We start from the raw sequence: 11422 nt of genomic DNA, 5'->3' as shown, positions 1-11422 counted from the left end.
ACGTGCTACCGTAGCCGCCAGATAGAACGTCAACGCGACCAGAGTGTTTTGTCGCGGGGCGTGTTTCAAGAGCCAACGACCTTGTTGCCTCGTGTCAAGCCGATGGCCATGCACGTCTCGACCGTCCATTTCCAGCTGACGGGACGGGACGTGACGCGCAGAACCAGATGGTTACAGTAGCTAAGAGCACTCCGATGCGGTCATGGCAAGTGAGGTGGGGACCATCGCTCGCTGCTTGCCAGCGCATCTCGCCGGGTTCTGCTCGACCAGACAGGCGTCCTTGCTCTGTTATTAATCCTGCAAAGGCAATCGCAGAGGCGTGGGATGTGCTGATATTATTATATTACAACGTCGAGGACGACTAAAACTCTGGCAAGGACGACGACGACGAAGACATGATGTTGAGGGTGGGGAAGTAGCCCTGTTCGCGGCCACAGGCCGCCAGCGCACGCTCCTGGTCTTCGCCCGCTGCGAGCGCAAGGGCAAAAATGTAGTCCGAGTCGAGCGACGGCGTCGTCGGCGGCAGTGAGAACGACGACGACCGGCTGTGGTCGTCGCCTTGCGGCTCCTCGTCGAGCCGCGTCTCGAGCGTCGCAATGCGCCAGGCGTTGTAAGTGGCCGCGGACGAGATGAGCTTGTCGTGCGAGACGTGGCTCACGTCTTGCTTGTCGAGGAATTCATAAATACGCGAAATGAGGTCCTTGGCGTACGAGGCGATGTCGCGAATGTCGTTCGAGGTGAGGTGCCAGAGCTCTTCGCCCTCGGCGCAGTAGATGCGCGACCGGCAGATCGGGCACGTCTGGTTTTGCGTGCTCCTAGCCGCATCATTACAGTACAAGGAAGAGGCCTCGCTGCACCACGCACCAGGTCTGAAAACACCGCAAGCAAAAACTGTGACTGCACGGCAAGACAACCTCCTTCTGCTTGTCCATGCAGATCTGGCACTCGAAGTCGTCAAAGTCCTTGGCCTCCTTCTCGCTACAATCGCCGCATGCATGAGCCTCCTTCGCTTCGCGCGATGCGTACGTGTCGGTCGGGATCGTCAGCGTATGGACGGCGCAGTCGTTGACATCCGACAGGAAGCAGAGCACATAGTAAAACTGCTGGATTGTCAGAAGCTTGGGCGTGCCAATCGTGTGCTACCCACAGGGCTGCATGAGCCTCGACCGTGAATGCTGTCGGCGGCGCGTACCTCTATGGACTCGAGGGCCTCCCATGTGTTGATATCGCGGGGCGGATCGTGCTCGGGAAGGCGGCGAATCTTGCGCGCTTCAACCATGACCTGCCGCGCATACCGTCGGGCCATGCTCACAAGAGGCACATCGGACGTACATTGCCTTTGACCTTCCAGACGTAGGGCATGACGTCGGGTGCAATGCGTTCGTTGAGCACGAGGCGAAAGCGCAGCTGGCACGTCTTGGGCGTCGGGCAGAGCGTGGCCCTAGGTCGTCGCTTAGCCTCGTCCAGCATGCAGACGACGTCTACCATCGATTGGCATCTTCAATGTGTGTGCCAAGGTCCATGTACGTGCGCATCATGCCAGATACGCGGTCGGCCATGCGCGCTTCCTCGGTCGACGGCCGCTGGCCCATCTTCGTTCCTTCCGGCGGATCTGTTACTCGGTTCCGAACTGAGCCTTCTTTTTCTCTCTCTCGCTGGGATCTTCAACGTTTTTTTACGAGTATTTTTATTCCGCTTTTATTTTAAACTTGCCTTTTGTATGCTGCTTGCCGTGCACCACAAGCGTTTTCAGCCCTCGCCGAAACGACTTGCGCTTTGTATGCAAAGGATCGCGGTCCTCTTCCGGCGTGCATGAAGAATGTTCAATGGGTCACACTTGAAGCCACGTGGAGACAACATGACAACGCGAATCACCTCTTCGAATAGCCGCTGCCTGCTGCTTTTTCCAGCTTGTTCCAGGCAGATATTATTTTGATTTGAATATTTTTCAAAAAAGACCTTCACTCTGGTCGGTTTGCGCAACGCGAATGCGGCCCAGAGCCTGCCACGTCATTGCGGAACCGTGACGCGAGGCCCCGGGGCACAACCAAGTACCCGCCAACGAGCGTGCCACGTCACGCCAGTGATACTCGGGTGCTGGATTGTTGAAGCCGACGCGGATCCAGAGGAAGGCCATGCCTGCAAGGGCGTTGGACGATGGTACAAGGGATGCCCATGGCGATCGCACGTGGGCCGATGCTACTGCCGAAACGACGGCTATTAATACAGGGCAGCGCGATGGACGACGCCGACGGGCGGTGGCGAGACGAGAGTGCGGCCAAGCTCAGCGAAATCACGCCCGTCGAGTATACGCGGCCACAGGTCCTTCCGGACGCGACCACCGAAGAGGCCACGAACGAGGCCAGCCCGCAGGCGAAGGAGCCCTATGTGTTTGAAGGCGAGAGCTTCTGGGACGCTGCCGAGGACGAGCACACGCCGTCCAACGACCTCGACTACTGGGGCATGGCCTACGACGAGAACGCCCAGCAAACGTATTACTTTGCGTTTGCGTCTGGGAAGACACAGTGGACGCCGCCGTCGCACCTCGGTACACATTTGCGCTGCCTGCTGAAAGCGTCTGAGAAGGATATGCAATAGTGTACCCCGAGAGCCACCAAGTGCTGCTATGGGACGACGGTGCGCAGTGGTTCTACATTTACGACTATGTCCACGGCTCGAGTCGGTGGCTGGATCATTTTGAGGACCTCCAAGAGCGCGGGTCGCCCCAGCCTGTGAGCGACGACTGCATGAGCCAAGGTGGGTCTCTCGTTGAAGTGGTGCTTATACCATGGGACACTATGGCTAGCTACAACCGAAGAGCTCGAACCCGACACTATGGACGATCGCCGGCAACAGGTACATACTTCTCCCACGCATCCGCGATATCGGTCATGTTGACACGCAGTTCTTAGATCCTCGCCTCCTGGGACGAGGCGACGGCGTCGGTCGTTGAGATTGAGATTGAGATGGGCGCCGACGACAAGATGACGGCAACAACAAGCAAGTGCTGCTGTGGCGTCGAGCACGGCTGTGTCTGCCCCGAGTGCTTTCTGCCGCTTCTCGATCGTCTGCCAGAGGATAGGACACGAGAAGGCTACTAAATATACTACCAAATGTGTTACGGGAACACGAGGACGTTGACGGTAATGTCGTCGACCACGTCTTCTTCGTCGAGCCAGCGTTCGAGCGCTTCGGCGACGAGCATATCACACATCGTCTGCGGGTCGTAGCCGTCTTGGAGGCACTTTGTACAGAGCGCGACGACCTGCTCCGAGGGTAGAAACTCCCAGAGCCCGTCCGAGGCCACGACGACAAAGGCCCGGGCACGAGTCGCGCACAGCGGCACATGCAGCTCCGAGCAGTCGGGGTCCGAGATGACGCCGACCGACGTCGCGACCGAGTCGCCAAACGACCGGGACATGGCCAGCCCCGGCATATCGACATCCTTGAGCCAGACGCGCGGGACGCCCCACTCAAACACTCGGCCATTCGTGGCCAAAATACGACTGAGCTCCGCGGGGACGTCTGGATCATAGGTTGGAACGTTATGCTATGTATCAATGTATCAAGGGGCAGCGAGCGACATACCTGGTTTGTGGTCCACCGACAGCGTGTGGGTCGTATACTCGTTGGTGGCTGCGTCGAGGACGCCCGCGACAGCGCGGCTGTCGCCAACGTTGGCAATAAATACATGCGGCGCCAGGTCCGGCATCTCGGGCGTCGGCGTCACGAGCAAGAGCGCGACGGCCGTCGACCCGCTTACGCTAATGTCGAGGCCGCTCTCTTCCTCGAGCTGCGTCGTCATGCGGCACGACGCTTCGAGGAAGACATCTTCGACAACATCGAGCGTCAAAAGCGTATCCGGCGTCAGCGCTGACACGTTGCGCTGCCACGCGTTGGCCACGTGGTGCGGGTAGTGGTCGCGGACAAAGTGGCTGACGTACGCGCCTTGCGAGCCATGACCGTCCATGACACACACAAAGGTGAGCGCGTCGCACTAGACCATGCCAGTTTCTCAGATCTGGGTCGAGAAGACTTTCAGAAAATGACGTCGTACGTCTGCAAACCGATCGCGGATCACGAACGAGTCTTGGTTCTCCTTGCGGCGACCCATCGAGTCGTTGCCGGCGCGCGTTCGGGAGCCCCACCAGAGCCCTTTCGAGACCGACTAGCATGTCAGAGCATGAGATATATGGGCAGAAAGCAGGTGGTGTCGTCGTCGTCGTCCGTACGTAGAGGCCACCGGGCGTCTGGCCCGTGTACTTGGGCAGCTCGATCGTAAACTCATCGACAGCGACGCCGGGAATGCCGCCGCCGACGTACACGTTGGGCGCGGTGCAAATGTCGAGCGTCTCGGGGTCGATCGCACTTGCATTGTCATCGTCGTCGTCGTCGTCGTTGTCGTTGTTGTCGCCCTCTTCGACCTCGACGCGGCGCAGCGTGACCTCGAGCGTCGTGAGCCGATCGGGCTTGATGAGCACGCCCGACTTGAAGCTGTTGCTGCGGAAGAACGTCTTGCGGCGAGTTGGCGCCTGCTTCTCGTGCGCCAGAACGTCGTCGTCTACGCAAGACGCGTGCGTCGCATGCTAGCAGGTCGCCGCCGGCGCGTACCGTCCGTCGGGAATGGCTGCGAGCAGCACATGCTGTAGGAGAACGCGCAGCCCATGCTAAGTCGACCTCGATCGCTGGCCTACATGGGCAGGTCGTCGTCAGGCGCAGGGTCGCAGCAGCAGCATCTTGCAGACCGTGGGCGACTCCGAACAACAACCAACTGCACTTTGCGGATGAAAAACTCACGTGCACCCAAATACAATTCGCATCTTTTATTCTGCATACACATACCAAGAGGTTGCAGCCGATTGTAATAAAATCGACCCACCACCTGGTGGTCCCATCGAAACGCGATCCGGCCAACGACATCCTCGTGATCTCAGATTGCGTCGTAGAGTCGATAAGAGCTCAGAGCTGTAGGGCGAGTAGCAGCCTTCAAGACCTATAGCAGCAGCCAGGTCGTCGTCAAGAAGGCAACGTACCGACTGGCCTCCAACACAACCGGATACGAGTTATATCCGGATACTGGCGGCCGGATCTTGGCATGATTCGTGACAGCACTTGACATTTGACATTTGAACATCCTGCAGCAACAGCCCCGTTCTTGATAAGCAAACGGTACCAGGAGTGACGCAGCTATGACGCTCCGCCTCAACTGGTCGATAACAAAGTAATCAAGATGCAGCAAAGGGAATCACGTCGGCAAAGACGGGCCAGTTTGTGCCAAGTCCCTTGGTTCGTGCGAACAAAGTGGGCGAGATGCGCAGTACCAACTAGCATGTGCTTTTCAAAACAAGAGCGCACGTGCTTGCAAAGGTCCCATTTGGTTTGGATCATGATTGGATCGGTGGCTATAGGCTTTTCAATACGTTTCAAGTGTTCGTGTGGGAAGTTGTTTGCAACCGAGCGCCAGCCTCGTACGCAAATCCATACGCATTCATACGAAATGCTTCGCTAGAGCACTTGTATCTCGGGCACCAACTAGCTTGACTAGATCTAAACTCTCTTCGTTTCGGTGCATCGTGGAGTAGTCTCGGTCAAGAGATTCGTCTGTGGTGTCACTCACATTTCACAAAGACAGAGGGATTGCGCTCGAGACGTCCGAGCCGATCTTCATTGACCGCCAGGGCGACGGCAGCAGATCCAATTGCTTTGGGGTCGTCGTTGGCCAATCCGAACCGCTTCAACTCCATATCTTGCACGTATGTTGAAATATACTCGTATCGACCCCAAAAAAAATGCACGGACCACTGCCCTTGACAACCAAACGGCCACAATTTATGGTCTAAGTACTACGTCCTTGCAACGATGCCCACTAGCGACGACCTCGTGACGTCGGTGGGCCTCCACACGGACGACATTCTCACAGCCATTGTCCAATGCATTGCTGCGCCGCACGAGGTGTCCGTCTTTCTTGATGCAGTCCCCGTCTCGACTGCAATAGCGGTGATATCAGTCCACTCTTGGATGTGCTTTCGACGCTGCCAGCACTGGACGACCTTGAGCTGTCGCGTTGCTGCTTTGATCCGACGCGCCCGCGACCATTGTTCCCGAAGCCGCTGCCACGCGGACATTTCTCCGACATGGCGTGGCCAGGCGATGCGTGGTCGGTGCTGGGCGTTGCCTTGGCGAGCGCACACGGCCTCAACGAGCTCTCGTGGCACTCTTGTTGCTCGAGCACGACGGCGCTGATGGCGACGATAACGGGGACGATACCCAACTGGATTGAGCGTGGCGCCAACAGCATTTCGTTCACGAGTGGAGACAAGACGTGGGTGCTCGTGAGCTGGCGGCCGCGCTTCCTCGAATGACAAGCTCGCTCAGCGTCGACCTCGTCATCAGCGGTGTTCGGTTGTCCACGACGAGCTACATTTTCTTTGGTTTGGCCCTTGCGTTGTGCGCAGGCGTCTCTATCGTGTTGCCACGCAACAGCAGCGCTGCGTTTCAAGCCGAGACCAAGTTCCGTCGCTTCATGTACCACGCAGTCGTCGTCGACGGCGGCCGTCGTCATCTCGTGCTTGAAAGCACTAGTACGGCGTAGGCTTCCTCTATTTAAGATCGCTCGCACAAAACAAGCGTCTCGAGCAACACAATACAAATGCCAACATCCAACTAAAGTATTTGCATGCAGTTCATGTTGACCTTTTCATTAAGCGCTCTCGGTGTGGCTGCTTCGACGGCGCAAAATCGGTATCGACTTAGTACTTGACAGCGTCGATCCACTGGTTGGTGTTGGCGTTGTGGCACTCCCACACCTGCGCCGCGTGCGCCGGGTTGGTGGGGTCAACGTCCAAGCACAGGTTGTTGTGCGTCGCGTGCTTGATCTTGTGACCAGCCGCGTCGATGATCCACTTTTGGTTGCCGTTGGTGGCGTCGCAGGCGTACGTGTGGAGTCCAAACTTGTTGCCGTCACGGTACGCGTCGAGGCACTGACCGTTGCTAGCCGCCTGGAGCGTCTTGGCCGCCGAGTCGTAGGTGAAGAGCTCGTTAGCCGTGTCCGAGGCCCAGTTGGCATAGACACCCGAGTAGAACTCGGAGATGGCCTTCTTGTCCTTCGTGATAAGCTTGACGTAGCTCTTGGCAGCCGGTGCTTCCTCGCACTTGGTGAACCACTGGCTGACACCGCCCGTGCAGTCGGCGACGAACGGGGCAGCGCCGGGCGTGGCGTGGGCCGACTCGAGGCAGAGGTTGCGCACGGCCAAGTGGCGGAGGCTGTGCGAGTTGGGTTCAAAGTCCCACTTCTGGGCCGAGCCGCCCGTGCACGTGTAGAGGCGCACCTGGTTCTTGCCCTGGACGTCCTGGTACACATCGAGGCACGTCGTGTTCTTGGTCTGCGACTGGATCGACTTGTCGTCAAAGTTGTACCAGAACTTTTCGTTCAAGTTCTTCTTCTCCGTGTCGACGAAGAGCTGGCCGTTCCACTCGGAGAGGACATTGTGCTTGTAGTTGCAGAGCGAGATGGTCGCAGCAGGCTTGAGAGGCGCTGACGTCGGAGCCGGCGGCGGCACCGGGAGCTTGCCGTCCTTGATGATCTTGGCAACGTTGACGCGACCGTAACCGTACCGGTTGTTGGGCCACGACGCGTCCGAGACACCGCCGCAGTTGGGCGCGCCCGGAAGCGACCGGTTGCGCGGCAGAATCCACTTCTCCGGTTCGGCTTGCAAGCTCGCTTGCTCCGTCGTCGTCGTGAGGTAGTGGTAGATCTCGTCGTACGTCAAGTCCTTCTGCACCGACTTGAGGAGCGCGACGACACCGGCGACGTGGGGCGCCGCCATCGACGTGCCCGCCTCGTAGTCGTACAACGTGTCACTGCCGTTGACGGCCGAGTACGTGAAGAAGCCGGGCGCCGAGACGTCGGGCTTGACGATCGTGTGCACCTGGTTCAAGCGGTCAACATACTTGGCCGGGCCCTTGGACGAAAAAAGGCCAGTTTGTCGGGCTCGTCGTCGTACGAGCCAATCGCACCGACCGAGATGACGTTGGGGTAGCTGGCTGGGTTGCCGGCCGTCGCGCAGGCAGGGCCTTCGTTGCCGTTGGCAAAGATGGGCGTAATACCCGCCTTGTGCCACGCGTCGACGATGTCCTGGTACCACGGATCCGAGCTCGAGTCGCTGCCCCACGAGTTGTTGACGACGTTGGCGCCCTTCTTGCAGTCGGGGCGCGACCCGTCCGCCTCGGTCGGGCACATCATGAACTCGGCGCACTCGATCAAGGCCGCGTTTGTACCGCCGCCCACATACAAGCCGCGGCAAGCAATGAACTGCGCGCCGGGGGCAACGACCAATGCCGTAGTCGCCGACCATGGTGCCGATCGTGTGGGTGCCGTGGCCATTGATGTCTTCGGGGAGCGCGGTCTGGAGGTACGGGTCGTACCACCCCTTGGCCTGGCGCCACTTGGACTTGATGGCTTCGTGGGTATGGCGGACACCCGTGTCGATCGAGCCAACGACGATGCCTTCGCCCTTGGTCGTCTTCCACACGTCGGTGGCCCCGATCGTCTTCACGCCCCACTGAATGCCCATGGGACGCGAGTTGGCAATGGTCGAGTTGGCAATGGTCGAGTTCTCCATGCTGTCCTTCTTCAGGACCGGGCTGAGCTTGATCGTCTTGACGACGTCGACCTTGAGAACGTTGTCAAGCTTGGCGATCTTGTCGGCGAGCGCGCGGTCGACCTTCTCGACCGTGGCTGCATTCGTGATCCAGAACGCCTTGACCTTGCGGTCGCCGACGATCTCGGACAGCGTCTGCTTGCGGCTGTCAGCCACGACGGAAGCCTCCTCGAAAAGAGCTTGGCGACGCTCGAACCCCGTCACTGCAGCGCTCTCCGTCTCGGCGGCGGGCGACCCCTTGAACGTGACGAAGGCCGTGAACGTAGCGTCTTGCTCGATCGCGCGCAGCGCCGAGCTCGTAATCTTGGCGTACACTGGCGCCAGCACGGACGCAAGGGCGAAAATCTTCATGGTCAACTTGCGCTGGACAAAGCAAATTGTAGAATGCCCAAGTTGTGGGCTGAATTTCGCTTGGTCCTGGCTGTGTTTGGTGCAACAGATGTGTTGTTGCAGATGTTGAGGGCGAGACATGCACCACCGATATCTGAGTTTGCAAGGCGTGGGGTCCCATGGATACATGTAGGAATGGAAACACGCAACACGAAAAGGCTGTCCGCCTCTTTGGCGCAGTGGGTGCGGACATTGCTACAAGCATTGTGAACGGTTTTCTGGAGTGGGGCCCGTCTACACACAGAATCGGCTGCCTTGGATGGCGGCGCCAAGGACAGTTCATTTCTCAGATGAGGTGATGCGCAAGATCGCCTTGCACTGTGTTGTTGAAATGAGTCCTTGCCTTGCACTGTGTACTGTACTACAACTCCGGCGAATGGAGCTCGCTCGCGTCGGTGGCATATAGTCCCCTCTTTTGTCACAATCAACAAAATCAACAAAATCAACATGCTTGTGTCATGAATCGGACTTTGATGCGACTACTGTGACGAGAAAGTCTCGGCGACGGAGTACAGACCAAGTACTGTGCTGTACGACGCTTCTGGGTCGTTAATGCACCGCCATTTGCGTACATCTAGGAGTATCAGATGCTTCCGCGGACACTTGCTTGTGACCGCTACCTGAACCACCTTCTGACGGGTGTGAGATTTAGGATACCATGAGAATGGATGCAAACGTCCCGCCATGAATCTGATATGCTCGTGCAAACAGCAAGGGTAATCTACGTAACAAAGTATGCACTTTGGTTCGCGCCTAGAAAGTGATGAAATTAACCTTAAGAGTGGTACATTTTGCCCCATGAAAGTGATCTTTGTGAATGGAAATGCAGTGATTTTTTTCAAAATGGCTGACCAATATGAACGCAAGGTAGTCTACTCTGATAGGTCGACGGCCGACTGGTTGTCGAAGAGTGAGGCGTAGATGCTCTTCTCCTGCAAAACCTCGAGTCCGTCAAGAAGCTCCTCGGCGGTCTTGCACCGTGGATCCCGACCATACTTTCTAAACGCTGCGGCGATGCCATACATAATTGATGCGCGTTATACATCAGATGGCGCTCGTGAGTGATGCGTTGCGTCTGATTTTGGTGATTGGGCGTCAAGATCGTACCCTTGATATCTGAGATTGGATGCAAACGTCCCGCCATGGATCTGATTTGCTCGTGCAAATAGCAAGGTATGTAATAAATGCATTTCACATTTATTACAGTACCGGTATATACCCTTGCAAACAGGAATTATCTGGTACCGACCGGTGCACAAGTGCACGGTCGTGTGCTTCTATTATAATAAGAAGGGTCCAGACCACGCAACGTAATCCATTTTCGTTCGACATGCGAGGACTTTGCAGACGATACCGGTATATGCTCCACATTTCGTCACTTGCCCTATTAATAATAGAATAGTAGCGAGCTATATATATATTGCTGATGTAAGTTGCTTAAACTTTTTTTGCTAACCCAAGCCGTTCGGTTGAATCGATATTGTTTGCTTCACGTCACCTGACAACTGTTTCCTTTATGTTCTGATTTACCAGCGTGATTGGTAGCCTGTTGTTTCAGATGTTTTTGGTCACGTCTCAACGGCTTTGCCCTACACCCACTCGCGGCTGGGCAAGATTGGATTGTAGCTTCAAGGTGTCCGACATTCCTAGGCTACGCGTCTCACTTGGTTCATTTTCAAATTTGCCACCTTCGACTCAAAGCGTGTCAAATCCCATGAAGGCCTTCCTCATCCTCTCGACGATGGCGGCGGCGGCGTCGGCCAAGGTCGCCAGCTCCGTGCTCCGTGCGCTCGAAGTCGACGGCAACGCTGATGTCTTTGTTCGGTTCGCGGACGCCTCGTCGGCGCTTGAGGCCGCGACGATCGAGTCCAACAAGCCGCTGGAGCGCCAGGAGGTGTTTGAGATCCTCTCGGACGCCACGGCGACGGGCCAGAAGAGCATCGAAGCGGCGACCGCCGGGTTCGAAGTGACGCCGACGTGGATCGTCTCGGGTGCCTTCATCAAGGCCGCCGACAAGGCGCTCATCGAGAAGCTGACGCTCAACCGTGTGATCAAGTCGGTCGAGCAAGTGCCCGATATGGAGCTCGATCCGGTGCTCTCCAAGTCCACCACCGACGACATCACCGCTCCTGCTGCGTCGCCCAACCAGTGGGGTATCGACACGGTTGGCGCCCCCGCCATCTGGAAGTACACCAACGGCTCGGGTATTGTCATTGGCTCCATCGACACGGGCGCTCGCCACACACATTTGCTGCTGAAGGACTCGTGGCGCGCCGACCGCGGTTCGTCCGACCCGTACAACCGCACGGCGGTGCCCGAAGATCTCCGCCCCCTCGGCACCCACACGATCGGTACCATGGTGGGTAACCGCG

General features: G+C 57.5%; 5 protein-coding genes across 5 annotated transcripts in view; 3 read left to right on the top strand and 2 right to left on the bottom strand.

The window, feature by feature from the left end:
* Positions 1-314: 314 nt before the first annotated feature.
* On the bottom strand, positions 315-1641 carry SPRG_11016 (hypothetical protein). The gene is made up of 6 exons (XM_012351222.1): positions 1486-1641; positions 1333-1441; positions 1193-1282; positions 1027-1139; positions 865-978; positions 315-815 (listed from the first exon to the last, which is right to left on the bottom strand). Exons 1-6 carry the CDS (start codon positions 1590-1592, stop codon positions 362-364), a joined length of 987 nt encoding a protein of 328 aa, XP_012206612.1. The 5' UTR covers positions 1593-1641; the 3' UTR covers positions 315-361.
* A 597-nt stretch (positions 1642-2238) lies between these two features.
* Positions 2239-2953, top strand: SPRG_11015 (hypothetical protein; the record flags this gene model as incomplete). Its single annotated transcript, XM_012351221.1, has 4 exons — positions 2239-2548; positions 2599-2757; positions 2807-2856; positions 2906-2953. The coding sequence occupies 4 exons, from the start codon at positions 2239-2241 to the stop codon at positions 2951-2953; spliced, it is 567 nt and encodes a 188-aa protein (XP_012206611.1).
* Positions 2954-3118: 165 nt separating this feature from the next.
* Positions 3119-4666, bottom strand: SPRG_11014 (hypothetical protein; the record flags this gene model as incomplete). The annotated part of the gene is made up of 5 exons (XM_012351220.1): positions 3119-3525; positions 3589-3997; positions 4058-4168; positions 4233-4561; positions 4612-4666. 5 exons carry the CDS (start codon positions 4664-4666, stop codon positions 3119-3121), a joined length of 1311 nt encoding a protein of 436 aa, XP_012206610.1.
* Positions 4667-5859: 1193 nt separating this feature from the next.
* SPRG_11013 (hypothetical protein) lies at positions 5860-6362 on the top strand (the record flags this gene model as incomplete). The annotated part of the gene is made up of 2 exons (XM_012351219.1): positions 5860-5954; positions 6008-6362. The coding sequence occupies 2 exons, from the start codon at positions 5860-5862 to the stop codon at positions 6360-6362; spliced, it is 450 nt and encodes a 149-aa protein (XP_012206609.1).
* Positions 6363-10764: 4402 nt separating this feature from the next.
* SPRG_22269 (hypothetical protein) overlaps positions 10765-11422 on the top strand; it is a gene marked incomplete at both ends in the record, with an annotated part of 2361 nt that continues 1703 nt past the window's right edge. Inside the window, one exon of the mRNA XM_012351244.1 lies at positions 10765-11409. Coding sequence (XP_012206634.1) covers positions 10765-11409 — 645 coding nt within the window. The remainder of the gene's footprint in view (positions 11410-11422) is intronic.

The sequence above is a fragment of the Saprolegnia parasitica genome (assembly GCF_000151545.1).
Source record: "Saprolegnia parasitica CBS 223.65 unplaced genomic scaffold supercont2.76, whole genome shotgun sequence".
In the NCBI taxonomy this organism is placed as follows: Eukaryota; Oomycota; class Saprolegniomycetes; order Saprolegniales; family Saprolegniaceae; genus Saprolegnia; species Saprolegnia parasitica.
The sequence above is the reverse complement of the archived record's forward strand: the minus strand, read 5'-3'. Positions and strand labels throughout refer to the sequence as shown.

Excerpts from the sequence above, each read along its gene's own strand:
- SPRG_11016 (XM_012351222.1), bottom strand. The coding sequence starts at position 1,592 with ATGGGCCAGCGGCCGTCGACCGAGGAAGCGCGCATGGCCGACCGCGTA. Across the intron at positions 1,442-1,485 it reads ATTGAAGATGCCAATCGATG|GGCCACGCTCTGCCCGACGC; the intron begins GTAGACGTCGTC and ends GCGACGACCTAG. Across the intron at positions 1,283-1,332 it reads TCTGGAAGGTCAAAGGCAAT|GTCATGGTTGAAGCGCGCAA; the intron begins GTACGTCCGATG and ends TATGCGCGGCAG.